This window comes from Myotis daubentonii, chromosome 3 (genome assembly GCF_963259705.1).
Source record: "Myotis daubentonii chromosome 3, mMyoDau2.1, whole genome shotgun sequence".
Taxonomy (NCBI): Eukaryota; Metazoa; Chordata; class Mammalia; order Chiroptera; family Vespertilionidae; genus Myotis; species Myotis daubentonii.
In genome coordinates, this window is record NC_081842.1 from 182,528,094 (window position 1) to 182,542,029 (window position 13,936).

General features: G+C 40.8%; 1 protein-coding gene across 8 annotated transcripts in view; it reads left to right on the forward strand.

Moving 5' to 3' along the window:
* Nucleotides 1-197: 197 nt before the first annotated feature.
* The window catches only part of IFT25 (intraflagellar transport 25), a 52,700-nt gene continuing 38,961 nt past the window's right edge, over nt 198-13,936 (forward strand). The window contains exons 1-4 of one of the 8 annotated variants that reach the window (XM_059689497.1): nt 198-290; nt 6,439-6,525; nt 8,648-8,718; nt 9,418-9,530. In XM_059689497.1, coding sequence (XP_059545480.1) covers nt 9,433-9,530 — 98 coding nt within the window. In that variant the 5' untranslated portion in view covers nt 198-290; nt 6,439-6,525; nt 8,648-8,718; nt 9,418-9,432. Of the gene's footprint in view, nt 326-2,447; nt 2,774-6,438; nt 6,526-8,647; nt 8,719-9,417; nt 9,531-13,936 lie in introns of those variants that run through there. The other 7 variants (XM_059689501.1, XM_059689498.1, XM_059689496.1 and 4 more) reach the window with 7 other exon arrangements.

Consider the following 13,936-nt stretch of genomic DNA (forward strand, 5'->3'; position numbering starts at 1 on the left):
AGCCCGGGAATCCCGTGGGGGCCCAGGCCGGTGCGGAGCGGAGAGAAGGCCGGGGGCGGGGCGGGGCGGGGACACGCGGGCTGGGCGGGGACACGGGGGCGGGGCGAAGAGTACGGGTGAAGAAGTGCGCGTACCCGCGAACTCCGCGGAGGCGGGAAGAGCGGGCGGGGGCGAGGAGCGGGCGGGGCTGGGGGCTGGGCCGCGGGGAGCTCCGCTAGCCCTGCAGTCTACGCTCGCGGAGCTACCCCGAGGCCTAGGCAAGCTGGTCGGCCCGAGGTCCAGGCGAGCGGGTGGGCGCGGCGGGCTCGGCAGGCACCTGGGGGAGGTGGGAACGGGGCTGGAGTAGGCCACGGAGGGCGAAGGGGGTGGAGAGGGAAGCGTGAGGGGGCGGAGGGCGAGGGCGGGGGGATGGTGAGGGGACGCGCGGCGCGGAGGCGGGCGGCGGGAGGGCGCTTGGGGCCGCCGGCGCGGGGGCTGCGGTGGGAAAAGCCTGACGAAGGTCTTTAGCCCTAGAGACACATGACTGCCACCCATGAACTTTTTTGAGTTTTGAAATAATGTTTTGACCCCCCCCAAAAGGGAAAAAACGATTGCAGTTACTACATCTACCAGATTTAATGTAGGACGTGGGTTCATTAATGTATTTTATATAACTTGGGGCGTGTATGGGTGTTTAGGGCTCTCGGAGGTCTCGAAACGGCCTGGACTTAGGAGGAGCGTGTGTTGGGCTGGAGGTGAGGGGCGGAGTCGGGGCAGCTTTGCCTCGGAGGGGTCCCCAGCGCAGATGGCACCGGGGCGGAGTAGCTGTGTTCTCCTTTACACGGGAGTGCCAGGGGATGCCAGGGGATGCCAGGGAAGGGTGTGGTTAGGGAGAAGGGGGCTGGTTACGGAGAAAGTGGACGAGGCCTAACTTGGAGGGGTTTCTGGGAGGAAGGATCTGAAAGGGCAGTTGAACGGGAGGTGCGTGGGTAGTTCCGCAGCTCTGGATTTCGAGGGCAGGACAAGACAAAATGCCCACTGTGTGCCAATAGCATCACACCCCACCCCAAGTTGTGACAGCCCACATGTCTCTAGACATTGTTAAATGTCGCTGAGGAAAATGGGGCTATAGGATAAAACCCATTGTCTTTATTTATTTAAACCCATTGCCTTTAACCTGACTTTTAAGATCCTTCATTATCTGTTCGCAATACCTTTCCTAGAATTTGACTGAATCTGAAAGAATCACCAAATGCAGAAATTCTTTCTTTAGTTTCCTTCATAGATTAGTACCTCGTCTTCTTGGACACTTTCAGAGCTGGAAAAGATTTTGAATCTTTACTTTTTTCCAGAAAGTTCTTATATCTATGATGTCTTCCTGCTTAAAATTCACATTTGTTCAGTCTAGTTGTAAAAGAAAAAATCTAATCCTTTTTCCATTTGTGAACACGTGTGATATTAAAAATTATAGTCATATTTCTCTCATTTCTTGAAATGTTTCAGCCCCTGTTCTTTTAGCTTTATCTATGTAGCATACTTTACAGATTGTCAGAACTTTTTGCTCTCCTCTGAACAATATCAAGCCTGATAATGTCCTACTTAAAATGTACTGCCTAGCTCGGCAGGTATTGCTCAATGGTTGAGCATCGACCTAGGAACCAAGAGGTCACGGTTCAATTCCTGGTCAGGGCACGTGCCCAGGTTTTGGGGTTGATCCCCGGTGGGGAGCATGCAGGAAGCAGCCGATGGATGATGTTTCTCTCACATCGATGTTTATATCTACCCCTCTCTAAAATCAATGAATACATATTTTAAAATGTACTACCCAGAACTGAACACAGCATTCTGGATGTAGATCACACTATAAGCATATAATATATGCATGCTTGTCCATCTTCCTTGACTCTGAGCTTGAAGGCAAGAACCAAGTTTTAGTCACTATCTTTGTCTTAGGTATAGTCATCTTTGCGTTACTAGCACAGTGCCTGAAAATTTGATGGAGTGCAACTCTTTTACCTTTGGGAGCAGATATAGTACACTCTTGCCTTAGAGTGACTTTGTAATGAACCAAACCTATCCTATATATATATATATAAAAAAAGCCTAATATGCAAATTGTCTCCTCAACCAGGAGTTTGACCAGGAAGCAGGGCCGGGAAGGGAGGCCTTCCAGGCTGGCAATAGCAGGCGGCCAGGGAAGGGAGGTGCCCCAGCCAGTAGCTGCTAGGAACCCTAGTTGTGTACAAATTTTGTGCACTGGGCCTCTAGTATATTATAGAAAAGCGTTCTTAGGCCATACAAAAACAGGTGGCAGACTGGAATTGGGCTCACAAGCAGTCATTTGCCAACCCCAATCTAGACTAATCCTTCTGTGATTGATTTTTTAAGTCTGAGTAGATAGGCTTTTACTTTTATCCTTATATCTTATTGATTGCTACCCATCTTTCTAGCTTGCTCAGATCTTTTTGTGTGCTGATTCTGTCATCTGGCATATTAGCCAATTTGTGTCATCTGCAAATTGATAAGCATACTTTTTTCATCCTTAATTAATAAAAATATTGAATGGGGATAAGGATAGAGGTCTTCCACAGAAGTATTATTTTGTTCTGTTAATTATCATTCTTTTAGTATAGCCATTCAGAGTCATAAATATCTACCTAAAGTACCACCTGTCAGCCAACCCACATTTCTCCATCTGTTCCATAGGATATCTTGAGAAGCTTTACCTGAAGTTTTGTTGAAGTGTTCAGAAAATATTCCTAATTGGTAGTGACTCCATTAAACAAATGTATAGGTATGGTGTAACTTTTGTGACCTAAAGTTACTTCTGCTTCCTATTTTACTACATTCTTATTTACCTTTTCAAAGCCATAATTTTAATAATGAAATTTAATAATTTTTTTGAGAATTAACATCCAAGTTCATCAATCTATTATTTTTAGGAATTCACAATCTTCTCAAACTAAGGGTTAATATTTATCTAATACCAGTCCTCTGGTACCAGTAGTAATAAAAGCAAGAAAAATGCACGAATAAAAAATATTAGAATATATGCCTTCTTCTTGACCAGTCTTACCACAGTTTTAATATTGTCATACTAGATTTAAAAATCACAATTAAAAAATGAATTTTATGCCAATAAACATAAAAAATAAGAAGAAATGGATAATTTTCTATAAAATATAAATTCCAAAATTGTTTCAAGAAGGTGTAGAAAACTTGCCCAGGCCAGGTAGCTCAGTTGGTTAGAGCATCATCCAAATACACAAGTTCAATCCCTTGTCAGGGTACATACAAAATTCAACCAATGAATGCATGAATGGGTGGAATAACATCAGTGTTTCTCCCTTTCTCAAGTTAATTTTAAAAAGAAGGTGCAGAAAACTTGAACTATTGAACTTGAAATAGTCAAAAAAAATCTACATACAAACATTCTATCAGGCTTATAGGATCAAATCACCCCTATCTTTTAAAAATTATATATATTTACTGATTTCAGAGAGAATGGGGGAGGTAGAAAGAGATAGAAACATCAATGATGAGAAAAAGCATTAATTGGCTGCCTCCTGTATGCCCCACACTGGGGATCAAGCCTGCAACCTGGGTATATGTCCTGACCCGGAATCAAACCGTGACCTCTTGGTTCACAGGTCAACACTCACCCACTGAATCACACCAGCCAGGTATAAGAAGTCAGTTTTGATTCCTGGGATTCACCTAAATGTAATGTGTTTTTTGCTTTCTCTGTTCCCCCCCGCCCCTCTTTAATCTTCAGCAATTGACTAAGACATGTCTAAGTAGAATCTTCTTTGTATTTATCCAATGTAGGGTTTATGAATTTCTTGATCTGTGGGCTTATGTCTTTCACAGATTTTGGGAAAATTTCTGCCATATCTCTTCATCTACACTGTTCTCTATCTCCTTTCCTTCTGGGACTCCAATTACATGTATTTCAGGATAGTTTGATAGTGTTTCTCAGGTTTCTGATACTTTTCTATTCTGTTATTTTCATGTACTGTATATCTGTGTTTCATTTTGGATCATTTCAATGGACCCATCTTTAAGTTCACTGACTCTTTTTTATACTGGGTCCAATCTGATGTTGAGCCATCTAATAAAATTTTTACTTCAAGTATTGTACTTTTCAGTTCTAGAATTCCTGTTTCAGTTTCTCTGCTAAAATTCCCTTTCTGTTCACCCATTTGTCCATATTTTCACTAAATTCTCTAACAGATATATAGCAGTCATCTTTATCTATGTCTGCTGATTCCAGCACCTGGGTCATCTATAAATCTGCTTCAAATGACTTTGTATATTGGACATTGTGTTTAAATGAATAGACACAGCATATAATTTTTAAAAAATTTTATTGCTGAAAGTATTATAGATGTCCCCTTTTTCCCCCCCATTGAGCCACTCCACCTTGATTTTGCCCCCTCCCCAGGCCTTCACTGTATATTGTCTGTGTCCATGGGTTATGCATATATGCATATAAATTCTTTGGTTAATCTCTTTATGCAAGGTTTGTCCCCTTCCCCGAGAGAATACACTATTTTCTTTGTCTGGGAGCTAGGATAAGGAGCAAATCACTTCAGTCCCTCTAGGGATTGTGCTAGGATTGGTTTCAGCTGTAGTTTTATTTAAATAGTTCAGTTTAGCCATGGTTGGTTTGGGTCAGTAGATAGAGTGTCAGCCTGCAGACTAAGGGTCCTGGGTTCGATTCTGGTCAGGGGCACATGCCAGGGTTATGGGCTTGATCCCCAGTCAGGCGGCATGCAGGAGGCAGCTGATCATTGATTCTCTGCTATCATTGATGTTTCTCTCTCTCCCTCTCCCTCCCTGAAATCAATAAAAATCTATTTTTTTAAAAATTAAATACTTCAGTTTACCTCTGATTTTAGATATTTGGGAGTGAGATTAGGTCCCTCCTTCATCAGGGTTTTGGGATGTAAGTACCTGAAATCACAGAAATTTTTTGCTTTTCAGTTCATACCAACTTCCTCTGAAGCTCTATTTCTGGGCTGATTTAAAAAAAAATTCTATTAGGAGTTAAACAGGGTGGGGGTTAAGATGCACTTTACTGAGTTACACTTCAACTCAGTTACACACAACCACATGCATAAATCTTAAAAACCTTATAATGAGTGAAAGAAGCCAGATACAAAGGAGTACAATCTGTATGATGCCATGAATATAAAGTTCAGGCAAAATTAATCTATGGTGTTAGAAATAAGGACCATGCTTTACCTTTAGAAAGGAAGGAGGAGGAGTGCTTGAAAGAGGGTATGAGAGGGCTTCTTAAATGCTGATAATGTTCTAGTTCTTTACCTGGGTGGCAGTTACCTGAGTAGTGGTTACTGGGGTGTGTTTACCTTGTGAAAATTTGTTGTGCTACATACTTATGATTTGTATCTATAACTATATGTATGTTATAGTTCAATAGCAAAACAAGAAAGTGTGTGTGAGAGGTGGGGAGACTCCTACACAAAAAACCAAAGTTACAAAAAAAAAAAAAATCAAACCACAGAGTAGAAGATATTTACAACATATAATAATGGATTTCTATCCTGAATATTTTATTTTAAAAATACCTACAAATAAAAAAGAAATGGACAAAAACTTTTTTTTGAGCAATCCAATAGAAAAATGAGCCAAGGATAAGAAAAAGCAAATAACAGAAGAGGCATGAATGGCCCATAAACATATGATAATGGTATTCAGCTTCACTAATAATCATGGAAATACAAATTGAAATCTTATTGAGATACCATTTCACACCAATGAGATTGGCTATAGCCAAAAGTCTAACAATACCACATAGATTATGGTTAGACTTTGACAAAGCAGAAACTCTCATACAATGCTAATGACAATGAAAATTGTTATAATTTAGAGATCAAATTGATCAATTATTGACTTAAAAATATGCTGATTCTAAGTTTCTGCAATTTTATTTCTATAAAGAGAGTCTTTCTGTCCTGGCCAAATTTTCTCAGTGGTTACAGTGTCACCCGCAGACTGAAGGGTGGTGGGTTTGATTCCGGTCAAGGGCATGCAAGTACAGTGGGGCCTTGACTTATGAGTTTAATTCGTTCCGTGACGGAGCTCGTAACTCAAATTACTCGTATGTCAAATCAAAAAGTGAACGAGTGAGACACGTGATGCTGGGCTGATGTTGTGGCGTTCACTGTGACGTTCGCTGCACCAACTAGCGGTGGGGCATCTGAAGCTGGCTCGTAACCTGAATTTTAGCTCGCAACTCAAAGCAAAAAATCGGTGAGAGACGGCTGGTATCTCGAAAAACTCGTTAGTCGGGACACTCGTAAGTCAAGGCCCCACTGTACCTTGGTTGAAGGCAGGATCCCCAATGCTGGTCCGGGCGCTTGGGAGAGGCAGGCTATTGATGTGTCTCTCTCACATCAATGTTTTTCTCTTTCCCCTCCTTTCCACTCTCTCTAGGAATCAATGGGAAAAACATATTCACTCCTCAGGTGAGGATTTGAAAAAAAAGGTAGCAAAAGGAACCATCCAAGTTTTCAAAGAATAGTACATATTGTTTATGGAGACATATGTATAATAATAGTATAAAATATAGTTAGGAGGAACTGGGATTAAAGACTTTGTTTTGCTTTAAAAAAATATATATAGTTAGGAGGGATATTCATCAGTTTTAGAATAGCTGTTACTTCTGGGCCATGAAGGGAATGGGGCCAGTGAGGGACTACATATTTCTCAAAAAGAATTTTTTTAAGTAGATATAGCAAAAATGTTAACATTTATTACCTCAGGGCAATAATGCATAGTTGTTTAATATATATAACACTAGAGGCCCTGTGCACAAAAATTTGTGCACTCGGGAGGGGAGGGGGGCTCCCTCAGCCCGGCCTGTGCCCTCTCGCAGTCTGGGACCCCTCGGGAGATAACGCCCTGCTGGCTTAGGCCTGCTCCCGGGTGGCAGAGGGCAGGCCCAATCCCTAGGTGCAGCCCCTGGTCGGGCTCAGAGCAGGGCCGATTGGGGCGCCGCCCCCTGTCATGCACAGAGCAGGGCGATTGGGAGGTTGTGATGCCACCCTCAGTCATGCTCAGGGCAGGGCTGATTGGGGGTTTGGGGCACTGTCCCCTGTCACACTCAAGGCAGGGTCGATGGGGAGGTTGCGGCGCCACCCCCTATCACGCACAGCAGGGCAAATCAGGGGGTTGGGGCGCTGCCCCCATCACTCACAGAGCAGGGTCCGTGGGGGGGGCGGGGGTTGGGGCACTGCACCCTGTCACACACAGAGCAGGGCCGATCAGGGGGTTGGTGCACCTCACCCTGTCACACACAGAGCCGCAGGGCGATCAGGGGGTTGGGGAACTCCCCCCTATCAGGCACAGAGCAGGGCTGATCAGGGGGGTGGGGCGCCTTCCCCTGTCACAAACAGAGCAGGGTGGATAGGGAGGTTGTGGCCCCGCCCCCTGTCACACACACAGCCGCAGGGCGATCAGGGGGGTTGGGCGCTGCCCCCTGTCATGCTGATCCCAGTGCCGGGAGGCCTCGCGGCTACGCTGATCCTGGTGCTGGGAGGCATATTATCCTTTTACTATATAGGGTAGAGGCCTGGTGCACGGGTGGGTGCCGGCTGGTTTGCCCTGAAGGGTGTCCTGGATTAGGGTGGGGGTCCCCACTGGGGTGCCTGGCCAGCCTGGGTGAGGGGATGATGGCTGTTTGCAGCTGGTCACACATCCTTCAGGGTGGGGGTCCCCACTGGGGTGCCTGGCCAGCCTGGGTGAGGGGGTGATGGCTGTTTGCAGCTGGTCACACACCCTTCAGTGTGGGGGTCCCCACTGGGGTGCCTGGCCAGTCTGGGTGAGGGGCTGAGGGCTGTTTTCAGGCTGGGGGTAACTGAAGCTCCCAACCGCTCCTTTTTTTCTTTTTTTTATTCTGGGCCAGCTTTAGCTTTGAGGCTTGGCTCCAGCTCTTAGGCCTCCGCTGCTGAAAGTAGGTTTCTGGCCTTTGCTTACAATGTTGCGATCCTGCTGGCTGAAGCCTGGTGGACTAAAGCCGGTTTCTGGGGTTTTGTTTAGCTTCTATAGTTGTTACATAGTTGCTTAGAGTTGCAGCTCAGAGGCCAGCAGCGGCAGGCGGGGAACATTGGAGTCCTCCGTCACTGAAGCAAGCAAGCCTCATGTTAGTTTCAAGCTGCCTGGCTGCTGGCCGCCATCCTGGCTGGCAGTTAATTTGCATATTGCCCTGATTAGCCAATGGGAAGGGTAGCGGTCGTACACTAATTACCATGTTTCTCTTTTATTAGATAGGATTCTCTGTACTTTGTTATTTGTTTGTTTGTAATTGTCCCCTTTTTAAAAAAAAAAAACTGGGATCAGCCAGAACCGGTTTGACTCAGTGGATAGAGCATCGGCCTGCGGACTCAAGGGTCCCGGGTTCGATTTCGGTCAAGGGCATGTACCTTGGTTGCAGGCACATCCCCAATGGGGGGCGTGCAGGAGGCAGCTGATTGATGTTTCTCTCTCATTGATGTTTCTGGCTCTCTATCCCTCTCCCTTCCTCTCTGTAAAAAATCAATAAAATATATTTTTTTAAAAATAAAAATAAAAAAACTGGGATCAGTGTGTGAAGGGTATTGGAAGTCTTCCTCAGTTTTGTAAACACTCTTTTAATTCTTTGTAGATACAGCTTTCCCTGCCACTTTGCACCTATATATTAGTTTTTGCCCTATCATCACCAGATCAAGGAGGAGGGTGAGTGAGATCTAGCAGAATCGTCTCTGTCTTCCTTATCTGTTTTACCCACCAGGGTTCATAGTAGAGCTCAATACTATCTTTTCAGGATGTTTCTATTAAACTTAAAATGTTAGCATACAACATAAATGTCTGTAAGTCCATGACCCAAGTGAGTGATTTAGAATTTGAAAATAAGTAAAAGGATGTCTTCTCTCTTACATTTCTACTCAAAAAAAAGATGATGTTTAAGATATAAATAATATTGCTTGCTATTTCAGTTGATAAATGTATTGATAAATAGTCACAAAGAATCTGTTTTTATGCTCCAGGTTTTTAAAAATAATTTCAGAATTATAATAATTTAAGTAATCTTAAAGAAATTAACCAATTCACTTATGTCACCTTAGCTTTTTAACTATTTCTCTAGAATTATTGAGGGCTTTTAATTTTAGAAGCAGAAAAATTATGTCAGTGTAGTCAGGGACTTGTTTTGTGGGGGTAGTGTTGTGGAAATACTCATATTTTACAGATTATTCCTGGGAGAGGTCTGAAGTTTACTTATATAAATAAACATGTTAGCGTCCTTCCCACTTGTTGAATAGCTTGGTTGTTAAGCTGTGTGCTAGGCAACAGGCTTTCTCTCTTCCTTTTCTTAGATAAAGTGCAGAGAATCAAGAAGAAGCTTTTGTTATTCCTGTGTTATTGTTTTATTTGCAGGTTAAACAGTTTAAGATGAGAAAAGTTGATCTCTGTTTGAGCTCTGAAGGGACTGAAGTGATTTTAGCTACATCGAGTGATGAAAAACACCCCCCTGAAAATATAATTGATGGGTAAGAGTTACTATTCTTTCTTCCTTAAAGTCTTGATATTAGGTCAGTGAACCCCTTGAGTACTGGGACTATGTGTTTTATAATAACTAACACTGTTAAACATAGTTTAATAAACGTTTGGTGCAGTAGATAATCTGACAATTTCCACCTTTGGTCCCATTTTTGAAGTTAATTCAGTTGTATATGTTTAGGTTTTGATCCTTTTCAAATAAACTGACCTTTACAAATAGTTTTTTAAGAAGTAGTTTACCTCTAACTGGTTTGGCTCAGTGGATAGAGCGTCGGCCTGCGGACTCAAGGGTCCCAGGTTCGATTCCGGTCAAGGGCATGTACCTTGGTTGCAGGCACATACCCAGTAGGGAGTGTGCAGGAGGCAGCTGATCGATGTTTCTAACTCTCTATCCCTCTCCCTTCCTCTCTGTAAAAATCAATAAAATATATATTTTTAAAAACGAAGTAGTTTAATAAGGCAAAACCTCAAACAACAGCCACCACCTCATTTTATGGAAGTGTACATTCTGGTTATGGTTTTATTTCAAGTTTTTCTTAGTAAATAGGAATATAAACATTGTAACTTTCTATGCACTACCTATTTCCATATTAGTCAAAGCAACATCTTTGCTAAACTGAATGCTTCACTCACTATCTGCTATCTACCTGCATTGTTTGGCTCTTGGCCTCTTAATATTATTCCAATTTTCACTTGTCACCATGCTAGAGCTTATTCTAGGTAAAGATGAATATCATTCTCAGACTTTTAAATTCCAAGAAAAAGTAGATAATGGAAGAACTCTGGCTATTTTATCACCCTCTTGAGTTCTCTTTCTTGGTATTTGTACAATGACCAGAGTTTCACTAATAGAATAATGTAATTTTAGAGCTAGAAGGACTTAATGAGTTCATCTTATCTAAATTTTCATTTTAGACTCATGGTAAAACAGGCCTAAAGAGGCCAAGTACTGTTTTGAACTATTGAAGGCAGAGCCAATTGTAATACAGATCTTGTGGTTCTTTGGGTTCTGTTATGAAGCCCATGTATCTGAGTAAATATAAGCAACTCATCCTCTTTTTTTAAGCCTAGTTGTTACCTTCTTTCTGACATTTCTCCCTTTCCCTCAAGGAGGATGAATTTACCTTTTTTGTTGGACTCCAGTAGAATTTGGTAGTTACCCTATTACCTTATTTATTCCTTTGTAATTATTTGTTTAATTTTGTTTCTTAATTGTGAATTCTAAAAAGTCAGAGACTATGACTTGTTCATCTTTAACTCCATAGTGTCTTACAATATTTGTTGAGTAGCTTACTGAATTAGACCATCAATTATTAGTCAAACTTAACTAATATCGGAGAGTAGCTGAGTATTTAAGCATACATATATACATGTACATACATACACATATGTGCATATGTTACTTTTCATTTGCATGGGACTTTATTGTTTCATAGACTCCATGTTATTTGACACACACTGTAAACTTGGGAAATAAGAAGCAAAAAAAAAATTATTTTCAACCTCATTGTAAAGATGATGAAAAGAATGATCAGAGATAAAATGACTTGCTCAACATCACACAGATAACCAAGAATCAAGATTAACACTCATGTCTTCTAACTCCTAGTTTGGGGTTCTTTGTACTATACTATAACTCAAACTTAAGGTGTGCATTAAAAATTTGATATCTGCTTTTTGCCTGTGCCTCTTAATCCTTCTTAGTTTTTTACTTCCTAAAATTCAGGTCATAATAATTTATCCCACTCTGCCTTGGAGTAGAGAAATTAATGTGGGAAGTGCTGTAAGAATACATAGATGTATACAGATCTGCCTTAAGTTGTTTGCCAGAAATAGAGATCTTTCCATCATATCAGTCCATATTAATGAATGACTACTGATATCATATTCTTTTTATTAGACAAAACCCTTAGTACAAAAAAACTACATAAAAGTAGTTACTGACCCAGTAACTGAACAGAGTACATTGGAGACTTTTAATCTGTATCCATGTCCAACAAATACAATTAGACTTTATTAGCAGATATTAAAAATTATTCTTGCCCTAACCGGTTTGGCTCAGTGGATAGAGCGTTGGCCTGCGGACTCAAGGGTCCCAGGTTCGATTCCTATTCCGGTTAAGGGTATGTACCTTGGTTGCAGGCACATACCCAGTAGGGAGAGTGCAGGAGGCAGCTGATTGATGTTTCTCTCTCATCGATGTTTCTAACTCTATATCCCTCTCCCTTCCTCTTTGTAAAAAATCAATAAAATATATTATAAAAAATAAATTAATTAAAAAAAATAAAGTTCTTAACACACTATAATATTTAAAAAAATTATTCTCTGCTCATAAATTGGTTTATCTAAATGACAGTAACCATAGAATTATTTGGAGAAAACAGTACTATAAATTTGCCCCAACTGAACAGTGCTCCCAATTCTCCATTTCCCAGAAATAGGAATTAAAGAAAGTGATTATATTTCTATACTCTTAACTCTACTTCTTTTCTGTGGCATTTAATATATTAAGGAAAAAGGAGAAAAAAATTCTGCACTAGAAAAAGTGAATTAAGAGAAAAAGAAGACTAGTGGGGCAGGAACGTGTGCTAGGGAGCGGGAGCAGCTGGGGAGAGATCAATGGGGGGAAAAGGAGACATGTAATACTTTCAACAATAAAGAATTTAAATTTTAAACAAAGATAGTAAAAAAAAAAGAGATAAAGAGAATTAGTGGGTTTTTTTGAATACTAGAATTCCAGTTAAAATTCCTGGGTAACTGAACTATATGTGTTACTCTTTGAGCCTCAGTTTCCTGGTCTGAAAAATGTGGATAATACCACCTTTCCTAACTACCTCAGAGTTGTGAAAAAAAATCATGTGAGAAAATAAATACTGAACAGTCATTAGCTTTAAGCCTTATTTAAAACAATTTTGATGACTTCAATAAATATGAGAATTCAGTTGTATGTCATTTTAAAATCCATGTCTGCACATACTATTTGATGTTATATTGGTTGTGTTCATTAAAAGCGCCCAAGAAAAATACATAGGGCAATTAAAAGTCATTTAATTTATTTAAATAAATAATATTTAAAACCATATAAATGTAATTTTTAAAAATTGTGAAATATTAAGCATAATATTAAAAACCCAGAATCGTGAGTTAGGAAACCCAGTTACTGCACCTGCTGCTGCTGCTGCTGCTTCTGCTGCTTCTGCTTCATCTTTTTATAATAGCTTTATTGACATATTATTCACATGTCATGCAATTCACCCATTTAAAGTGTACAATTCAGTGGCTTCCAGTATATTCTCGGAGTTATGCAACCATCTGCACAATTTTAGAACATTTTATCACCCCAAAAAGAAACCTTGCAATCCATTATAGTCACCCCATATTTCCCTTATCCTCACCAGTCCTACTTTCTGTTTCTGTAGATTTACCTATTCAGATATTTCATATAAATGGAATTACACATATGCAGTCTTTTGCTTTTTTCAGTTGCTGTTTTCAAGGTTTACCCATGTTGCAGTTCATATCAGTGTTTCATTTTTATTTCCAAATAATATTCTATTGTATGTATATAGCACATTTTATGTATTCATTTATCAGCTGATGGATATTTGGGTTGTTTATACTTTTTGGCCACATTTCCCCAATCTTATTTAAAAATACCAACTTATAGATCGAGGAAACTCAGAAAACCCCAAGCAGGGTAAAAACAGAGGGACCAGCCCGGCCACTTTGGCTCAGTGGTTGAGCTTCGACCCATGAACCACTTGTTCACTTCCTGGTCAGGGTACATGCCCAGGTTGTGGGCTCGATCCCCAGTTGGGGGCATGCAGGATGTTTCTCATCAATGTTTCTATCTCTCTATCCTTCTCTCTTCCTCTCTCTCTAAAAATCAATTTAAAAAATTAGGGACCATATAATAATCTGCTAAAAAATAAAAAAAATGTTGCCCTAGCTGGCTTGGCTCAGTGGATAGAGTGTTGACCTGCAGACTGAAAGGTCCCAGGTTCGATTCCAGTCAAGGGCATGTACCTTGGTTGCAGGCACATCCCCAGTAGGAAGTGTGCAGGAGGCAGCTGATCGATGTTTCTCTCCCATTGATGTTTCTAACTCTCTATCCCTCTCCCTTCCTCTCTGTAAAAAATCAATAAAATATATTTTAAAAAAATAAAATTAAAAAATGTTAAATAGCTAGAGGAAATAATACATTAAATATAGGGAAACAATAGTAACAGTGACAGCTGACTTTGCATCACAAACAGTGAAATCCAGGTGACAATGGAACAGTATTTTTTGAGACTGAAAAAAAGAGAAATACCCCCCCCCCAAGCCTGTCTATCCAGAATTCTATATCTAACTAAAATATCCTTCAAAAATGAAGATAGAATAAACACATTTTATT